At 33.8% G+C, this 10,403-nt stretch overlaps 1 protein-coding gene across 1 annotated transcript; it reads right to left on the reverse strand.

Moving 5' to 3' along the window:
- Window positions 1-873: 873 nt before the first annotated feature.
- LOC123665393 (myrosinase 1-like) lies at window positions 874-8,600 on the reverse strand (the record flags this gene model as incomplete). Its single annotated transcript, XM_045599706.1, has 12 exons — window positions 874-886; window positions 1,064-1,222; window positions 1,905-1,996; window positions 2,525-2,677; window positions 3,170-3,333; window positions 4,184-4,331; window positions 4,479-4,567; window positions 4,860-5,120; window positions 5,265-5,431; window positions 5,936-6,083; window positions 6,491-6,563; window positions 8,535-8,600. Coding segments are annotated over 12 exons (1,533 nt in total), but the record flags the coding sequence as incomplete, so codon positions are not given.
- Between the last annotated feature and the right edge of the window lie 1,803 nt (window positions 8,601-10,403).

Here is a 10,403-nt window from a genome sequence, read left to right on the forward strand (position 1 = left end):
AATAATTTTATTGTACTTATATAATTAACAAATGCGAAGTTTGATAATTTGCTAACAATATTGTAGAATCATATTTAAATGTAACTAATTGTAAAAATGTGTTAAACTATTTGATTGATTATTCGAGTGTCATTATTGTAAATGCCGTGCCCATCTGTAATTGCGGGTACACGAACATTTTAACAAAATGTATGTACGCTAGATAATTTGCTTACCTTACCTACCTTACGTTGATGAGCCTTGAATAAATAAATAAATAATAATTTAACATAACATAACATTGTTATATAATGTTATGTATTGTTTAACATAACATAACATAACATAAAAATACACTTTATTGTACACCAAAACAGAAATAATACATATATCAGATTGATTTTAACAGAGTATCATAAGGTACAAAGGGCGGCCTTATCGCTGAAAAGCGCTCTCTACCAGGCAACCTCGGGCAGAGGAGATGGTATTGTGTCGGTGTAGGTGTACAAATTGAGACATAAACGTTTGAATATATTTACTTAAACACATATACATATAGATACAGACATACACACACATACATCGCTTACACACATACATCGCTTACACACATACATACATATACACACATACATACATACATCGCTTCAGCCTGTAATATCCCACTACTGGGCATAGGCCTCTTTCTCCATGTAGGAGAAGGATCAGAGCTTAATCCACCACGCTGCTCCAATGCGGGTTGGCGGATATATTCCCTACTATGAGTAACAGCCACGGATTGTAGCTGTTTCGCGTGCAGTTCAGAGGCCTATGCACAGTAGTGGGATATTACAGCTTGAAACGTACCGAACGTTAGGCTTTATTTTACGTAGGTAATTACAAGATATTTAAAATTCACAGCTCATATCTGACATAATTTACTTATGTTCTTATAAATTTTAAAATTCTTTAAATAACTACATTGACAATAAATTATATTACAGTTACAAATTTAGTTTATAAGCAATTAAAAACAAATTTAAATAATAAAATAGAGAATATAAATTTTGCATTGCTTTCTAGAATTTGACCGCCATTTTCTGACCGTCTTAGTTTGGATTGTTCGATTAAGTAATTCTTTTCTAGACAAGTGTCATTAAGCGAACGATTCTTGATCACGCATGAGAAGTATATAGCTGACGCTCGCGGTGTTCGCTTGCGTTCTGGATCATCAAAATTAACATGGTATAGACCATATTTTGACCTGCAAGAAACAAAAACTTTTAAATTATTTTATTATTAAAACTAATAGTCGCCTTGAATACGACCATAATTAATTTAAGTTATAAGTTTAAATATTATTAGGATTCTGTATCAAGGACTACACTTCTTTAATAAAATAAACAAAAGATTGCGTCTGTGTGTCACATACACGGTAGTGTATGTATTTATGTATGTAATGTATTTTTTGTACATAATAAGAAAAAGTATTAGCATTCTGTACTTCTTCTCCATATAAACTATAATTGTTCAAAATTTCATACTCTCAGTGCCCACAATTTTCGTAAAAAGAGGTGCAAAGTTTTTGCTGCACGTATTAAAATATATATTTTACACGTGATGTAAAAAAATAAAAATACTTATATAGTGTGCCAAAAGATAAATTAAAAGAATGAAAACAAAAAATGTACAAAAGCTGACCTTGTAGTGATAACGATCTTTTCCAGACAACCTTTGTTTTACAAGAGTAATAAATATAATTAAATACCTAACATTTATTATATTAGTTGAATAATTCTTTTGTTAAAATTTTTAAGCGAAAATATGATTTTAAAAATTATTTAGCGTAACATAGTTTCCGACGCAGGTTACAGAACAAGTAGTCAAAGAACATGTGGACAGGACTGTGAAACTCGACTAGTCAAAATTATAAAATGCAAACTTACGTATACCCATCCATCCATTCGAAGTTGTCAATAAGCGACCAAACTGTATAGCCTGTCACATTCACATTGTCCTCATAGATAGATAATAGTACCTGTAAAATAAGTTATATAAACAAATAAAGCCTATACAATTATACACTTCCAACAAGTATACGAACCAAAAAATCGTATTCAATAAATATATAAATATAAAGATGCCTAACATTCAACAACCCCAACCTCAATCAAGAGTGAATGAATAAAAAAGATTTCGATGAAATTTGGAAAATAAGTAGTTATATTAGGAGAAATAAGTTCACGCAAAAAGATATACCTAAGCAATATTGTTTGTGACTCCGGTGACGACGCCTTACAAGGTGCCGTCTATGGATGTAAGTTTTAACGTTTAACTAACGCAAGACTACTACAGAGCAATACTATTTAACTGTGATCTCTTGTAAGATTTAGTTACTTCTCCAGTTCCGCTGCTCCAAATTTTAAACAAAATTACCCAATAAGATTGGCGGGGTACTTTTTATGCAAATTAAAATTAAAAGAAAACCTAGTACTGAGCTGATGTGTAATGAAATAAAAAGGAGGAAATGGCTGAAAATTTTAATTAGAAAGGAAGGCAAAGATACCTGTTCTAAATATTGATTAATAAATTGTATTTTTTTGTAGTCTTCAAGATGGACACCAGACACAGAAAATCCATTTTCTGTGATGATTATATTAATGTCTCCATATTGTTTCTTTAGCCACGCCAACTGCCTTCGTAAGGCTTTTGGGTATACCTGAAAGATTCATATGTAATTTTTAGAATTGAAAATTTCTACTATTAATTTTAAATACCATTATCATCATCATTACAGCTTATACAGTCCACTGTTGGACATAGGCCTCCACAAGTTTACGCCAAAGATAACGTGAACTCATGTGTGTTGCCCATAGTCACCACGCTGGGCAGGCGGGTTGGTGACCGCAGTACTGACTTTGTCGCACCGAAGACGCTGCTGCCAAGTTCCAAGGTGGTGGTGGAGTTATCCCTTAGTCGCCTCTTACGACACCCACGGGAAGAGAGGGGGTGGCTATATAGTACTTTTGTATTAACTAAAGATATTTAAAGTATCATAGGATTACGACTTTCAAGATCGGTGAAACGGTTCCTACATTCTTTTTAGAGATTTTAGTTTTTATTAAGTTAACTAATACTTTCTGTTCATAATAGTAGAAAGATTTCGTTTTTATATTCTGTAACTGTTAAGTGTAGGTTAATAGCTATTTACCGGAATTAATTTGGAGAAACTGTAAGAAACGTTAGGAGGATGTTCCAATACTGCGTTCAGTTCTGGTGAGCCCGTCAAGAACCACAATCCTGGGTCCTCTCCTGGCTTCGCTGGTCTGATCAAGTACGTTGCGTAAAAGTTTACGGCATAGAAATCAGCCGTTCCTGTAACATGTTTTAAGAATTTTTTGTTTAAGTACTCTTTCTACGATTTAGATAGAATGGTTAAAAGGAGTAATAGAGTTCCTCAAACTAATATATATATTTAACCGACTTCAAGAAAAGGAGGAAGTTACTCAATTCGACCGTACATATTTTTTTAGCATGTTCAGGGATAACTCCGTCGTTTATGAACCGATTTTGATAATTCTTTTTTTGTTAGAAAAGAGATATCCCTAGTTTGGTACGATTATAAGGAAACCAGGATCTGATGATGGGATCCCAGAGAAATCGAGGGAAACTCTCGAAAATCCGCATAACTTTTTATTGTGTATACCGATTTTGATGATTTTTAATTTAATCGAAAGTCGATGTTTATCATGTGGCCACATTTAAATTTCATCGAGATCTGATTACAACTTTTGCAGTAATCTTTGATAATGCGTATTTACTTGACTATTTTTTCGTCTACCTACGTTGTATTACTTGTCGATATAATTGAAGTCAGTTTTCTTCGTATACCTGCGAACACAATTATTTTACCACAAGTGGCGACTACGCGTACGATCCACCTGATGGTAAGTAGCTTCCGTAGAATACCGATGCTTGCAGACTAGGAGAGTCACAGGTGTATTAACGACTCCATCCCAATAAACTTCCTAAATAACCTTGGCTACCTCACTCGCCCCAGAAGAAATGTAACTTAGAAGCAGTATTATTTGGCTTTGATTTTCTGTAGGATTTAGATTTTTATAGAGATTAGGTATTTTCCCAGTTGGACTCCTTCAGATTTTGAGCAAGACATTTTCTACTGTGTGTTTGGATAAAAGGTTATTAAGCTTATAATAAATAATACCTCTGACAAATTTCTTTTCCTCTTCAGTAAATGGAGGGAGCCTGGACTCTTTATACCCTTGTGCAAGGCTAACTTTCAGCATTTGTTTTTCAATCGAAGGTGGCCAGCCACCGTCTTTAGAAAATATTGCATGGGAATATCTACCTACCTAAAATAGATAGTTCACTTTTAAAATAACATGATTGAAAATAGAAAATAATCAGTAACAAATTGCTCAATTTAAGCAAAATTCAACATATTCTGAAATAATTTGAAACTTTATTATACATTGTAATGTTTAAAATTTCAACGATACCAAATGCTCTCGTCCAAGTTCTGCTAGTTCCACGTCCTGAGGCGATGAGGGTTCTATCCACAAGAGGTGATTGGAAATGGAAATTCGTCCTAGAAAACAATGTTACTTTAATATATTTATTACATAATAATAGTATACTAATATCAGGAAGAAATATACTATAAGTTCTCAAACGTCGATGAAACGAAAAAAGCGATAAAAGCGATGGCATGATGTCGTGAAGCAGGACATCGAGTTGAATGATTTGGACTGATCGCACTAAGTGACTGAGTGTTAGTCAGAATTCAGCTCTGACAATAAAAGCTGGGAATAATAATGCCAAGCAGAAGATGAAGAATCTACGCATATATAATTTATTGCATACATTTTCTTATATACTACCTCCATATTTGTGTCTGAATTCTCGATCAAATATCCTGTAGGACTTTGCATGAGCCAATAAAACATGCTTATTGCATAAATATGGACCAAATATTGGTTCCTTGATATCCGGAACAAAAATTCCACTATTATAACCGAAGTCACATAGAACTACAGCTTCGTTTATAGTAGTCCAGGTCTTAACGCGATTTGCGTAGAGAGAGAAAATGACTCTCGCATAATCACCGAACCAGTCCACAATCGAAGGATTAGTCCAGCCACCTTTATAATAAAATATAAAATATGTTAATTAAAATCAAAAACAAAGTTAACTTTATCAAAGGACATCAAATAAAATTTTGAAGATATTATACTTAATAATTTATATTGTGTTTGCTTGCAAACAAAAAAAAGAACCCTGCGTACCCAAGTCGTGTATCCTCACTGGTAAATCCCAGTGGTACAACGTGACAATCGGCTCTATGCCCTCAGCAAGGAGAGCGTCTATAAGGTCACTGTAATATTTTACTCCGGCTTTATTAATTTCGTTGGTAAAACCACTCGGTAGTATGCGTACCCAGCTGATAGAAAATCTGTGAAATAAATTATATGATATAAGAAAATAAGAATGTTTTTTAACTTGCACCGAAAATAGTTTCGAATACGCGTTTCCCAATTGAAAAACAATTATTTGCTCATAATGAAAAAAAAAACTGATTTCAATTAACATCAACAAGTAACAACAATCCAGATAATCGAATTAATATGGAAGAAAATACGGATTTTTAGGTATGACTCTCAATAAAATTTACATGAGGCTTTATGACAAGCACCCGCTTTTGATTAATAAAAAGGATCATCAAAAGCTGTACACCCACTAGAAAGTTATGAGAGTCAGCAAACAAGCATACCGACCACCTTATGTTATATGTTGCGGTTACCGTTGCCTATAGACGCTTCCAATACCACAAGACTTACAAGCGCGTTGCCGACCTTAAAATTGATCCTCTCCAGGAGCTCAGGCCACCTTACTCACTGAACTCACTGTTGAGGAACTTCCCTAGTTGGGTTGCTCTAATTTTTTGAACAAGATATACCTGTAAAAATCAAGTCCTAGTTCTTTCGCGATTCGTACATCTTCGCGCCATTTGTGATAAGAATCGGCTGCAACGTCACCAGTTGAATTGTCGACGATCAGACCTCGGTGCTCGTGCGTTATTCTGTCCCATATATTTACGCCTTTACCTGTTAAAGATGATCCCTTTAGAAAGCTAAAAAAAATCTTTTTAGACTTTTTAAGTTTCGTCTTCTATAAAAAGTCAAATTTGTTATAAAATATTCTAGTAAAATTTTCCGTTTACATTAAATTGCAAATTATATGATCGAGATTAAATCCTTAAAGATTTTTAAAACATTATATTATTAGTAATACTTTGCTGTTACTTTTATAATTTTCAGTATAAATTGGTAGTAAAAAGATTATACACAAACATCAGCCTATCGCAATCCACTGCTGGACATAGGCCTCCACAAATTCGCGCCAAAAATAGCGTGAACTCATCTGTTTTGCCAATAGTCACCACGCTGGACAGGAAAAAGATTATAGATGTAGGTATGGTAAGTAAATAATTTAAAAAATTATAGACATTAACCATCAGCATTCCAGCCTCCTTCAACCTGATAAGCCGACGTTGAAGCGCCGAATTTGAAATTTGGTGGAAATCTCTGATGAGTACTTGCAGACAGTTGCCATAGTGAACTAAAATTAAGAAAAATGTCAGTAAATGCATAATTAATATTTTAGATATTGACACTAATAAATTTTCAATTCGTTATCATCGTAACAAAAAGGCGCGACTAGAATCAATCAAAAATAACTAGGCGTATAAACACAGGCTGTTCCTATCTAAATGGTGTTAAGCAATAATTCTGAAACGTACTAAAGGCTTTTTTTTAATTAAAACTGTATAAATGCTATTATATATTCATTTTTACTTATCGAATTTCAGTAACTATAAACTACATCGGAGTCAAATTTCAGTTCATAGAACAAAAAATGAAGGATCCTTTAAAAAAGGTTTTACAGACTTTAGACCTTATTACTGCGGCCCTGTTCGCGAGATCCGTTCTGAGAGGACTTCTACTTACTCTGAATTATCTCCGCACAATTTCAAGCTTGTAGTACAAGAAATGAAGGACTTACATACAAACTTCTGAGAGCCCTTAGACTTATAAGGTATGTCTACTAACTATAAAATACATCTGTGTCCAATTGAAGTTTGTAGCAAAAAAAAAATAGGAACTGTAATAAAATATTTCGAGAGCTCTTACACTTTCTTAATACGGCCCTGTCGCAAAATTAGTTCTTGGTAGACGTTAATTAACTAGTAACTATATTTATTTAATTAATTTAGAGCTTTTGGAATAAAAATGAATCATTTTCATACAAATTCCTAAAAACCCTTAGACCCCTTTAATCCGGTTCTATCGAAAAATTCGTTCGTAGCGGACATCTATTAACTATAAACTATCTCCCTGACAAACTTTATCATTATGCGCAGAGCGTTTTTTGAGATTTGCGTTATGAATCGATGGTCTAACGATTTTATATATACAACAAGAAGAAAACAATTTTAATTTTTTAATGTATTTTGTACTTTTTTTTAATGAAAATAATGTTCGAATTTTGACAACAGTTATAATTACCAAATTATAAAGTTAATGTTTTTTTTTCACGTAGAATCCGAATCGGTTGTGGCTTCACGTTTGTAAAGACTAATACAATTTCACTTAGTAAAATGATGATTCAAAAGTGTTTTTGAAGCCTTATAAAGAAAATATTTAATTAACTTATAAAATATTCAAATCTTTTTGAGTTTTAAATAAAATAGTTTTTGTATTTTGGCAATAGTAACGAACAACTTTTTTAAGTAACATTAAGTTAACTACGTTAGCTTGTATTTAATAAAAAAAAAAAAACACTATTAATACCTACCATTTAAATTTTGATTATTAAAACATTAATACTTACCATTTTAATTTCGATTATTTAAAAATTAAAAAAAAAAACATTTCACAAATACATTAATTATAAATTAATACACACATCTGTTAAAAAACTCAAATAAAAAAAATATATTATTGTTTTATTTTGTCTTTAATCGTATCTTTTTTAAAAAATACAAACGAAAACATTGAAACACGAAAAAGAAAACTTACCACAGAAGAACCGTTTTTAACGAAATCATGATTATCACTGAAACATCGCACTGTTTGAATTTACAAGACAAGTTCAGAACCTGTTTAGTTAAGCAATTTTATCGAGGTCGAAAAGTGAATATGCGTTATTAAGAGAAAAAAATCATATCCAAGAAACTTGACTTAAAACCCTAACTTTAATAATTCAAGTTTATGTAAACAGGTAACGTATTATTGAAAGTACTATTGACCCACTTGTTTAACGACGAAATTACCGACGTGTTTTGTACGAATTTCTTTTTACGATTTGGTCTGAAACATCCCACTGCTGGGCAAAAGTCTCTTTCCTATGTAGGTGAGGGATTGAAGCTTAATCCGCCACGCTGCTCCACTCCGGGGTCGGTGGATATATTTCCTACTATATGTATCGATCGCTATCTAGCATCGCTTACTAGCTAGCTATACATGATAACAACCGGGACCGACAGCTTAACGTGCTCTGCAAGGCACGAGGAGACCCACAAGGACTAAAATAAACACATAATTAAACACAAATATCGAGTCCGAGCGGGAATCGAACCCGAGACCGTTGCACACGCACCATTACACCAGAGCGGTCGTCTACTATAAGACTACTATAATTATAATTTCTAATATAAGTAAATAAAATGCATCTGAAGCGTACTTGAATAAAGAGATTTTTTAATTCAATTTTAAATGTGGATTTATTACTTATTCATATCATTTCAGCCTATTACAGTCCACTGCTGGACATAGGCCTCCACAAGTTCAAGTCAAAAATGGTGTGAACTCATGTGTGTTGCCCATAGTCACCACGCTGGGCAGGCGGGTTGGTGACCGCAGGGGCCGGCTTTGTCGCACCGTAGACGCTTCTGCCCGCCTACGACCTATGTATTTCATTGCTAGTAGTTGGATGGTTATCCCGCCATCGGTCCTCTTTTTAAATTCCAAGGTGGTAGTGGAACTGTGTTATCCCTTAGTCGCCTGTTACGACACCCACGGGAAGAGAGGGGGTGGCTATATTCTTCATTGCCGTAACGACATACCAACGTTACATAGCGGATACATGTTCATAGCAACTGATTAATGAGCTAGTGGTAGTGGGTAAGAATTGTTATCAGACAAAGCGGTATCCCGCAATCTCACGGGAACTCGCTCTTCCAAAATGCGGATCCGCAGATCCCGCCAGTTTAAATTTAGTGCAAAATCTTTCGAATAATACGCTAAAATATAAAAAATAAATATAATTATATAAAAATGATATTCTTGGCATCACATTCCACGCGGAAATGATTTGTATTATAACAATCTGTAAATATTTGTTGTGAATTGTAAGTATGTATATTATATAAATAGTCAGGCCCCTAGGTTTAACTGCGTTTATTTGAGCTTAGTTTGAAATTGAAAAAAAAATTTACCGACCGTCAATCATGTTGACGTTGTTCCAAAATTAAAGCCGTCATATATATAATTTTGATAATAAATTAATTTACGAAAATAAAAAAAGGATAAAAATTCAGTTGTGGATGCTGATAGCGCAAGCAATTATCCATAAAATAATATATTATTTAAATGTTTAGGTTTTTTTCTAAAAAGGGAGACAAACATCTTAACTTTAGCGTATTAATATATTATATGACAGTAAGATTCGCTTTAGTCAAAGAAAACTATGAAAATGAAAGCAACGTTTACGTAAATACACCTCTGTACGTAGCACCCGCAACTGACACGTGTACTATTCTCCTGTTAAAGAAAAAATCACAGAAGCTTTAACAATAAAAAGAAATGTAAAAAAGCCATACGACAACCGACATAACTATGAGTAACTATGAGTAATTTTTTAAAAAAGAAATGGCATGCTTAGAGTTTGATGGAACCAGAGGACCCGTATCTGACGCTTTATTATAGTTTGACTTACAAGCGAGGGACTAAAATAATTTTATGTGTAATATATTTTTTATGCCATAGGAAGATATTAAAAATTAGTAAATTCACATGAATTTTTCCCCGAAACTCTAATTATCATCAATCCCGTCATCATTATTGATCAATCCCGCTTTTTAATTCAGCGGGATTGAATGAAGTCACTTCAGCCTATCGCAGTCCACTGCTGGACATTGGCCTCCACAAGCTCGCGTCAAAAATGGCGTAGACTCACGTGTTTTGCTTATAGTCAGGGCTGGCTTTCTCTCACCGGAGACGCTGCTGCCCAACTTCGGCCCGTTCATTTCAAAGCCAGCAGTTGGATTATTTATGATTGGGTTGGTTATCCCGCTATCAGTCGGCTGTTTAAGTTCCAAGGTTGTAGTGGAACTGTGCTATCCCTTAGTCGCCTCTTACGACACC

The sequence above is a fragment of the Melitaea cinxia genome, chromosome 24 (genome assembly GCF_905220565.1).
Source record: "Melitaea cinxia chromosome 24, ilMelCinx1.1, whole genome shotgun sequence".
Taxonomy (NCBI): domain Eukaryota; kingdom Metazoa; phylum Arthropoda; class Insecta; order Lepidoptera; family Nymphalidae; genus Melitaea; species Melitaea cinxia.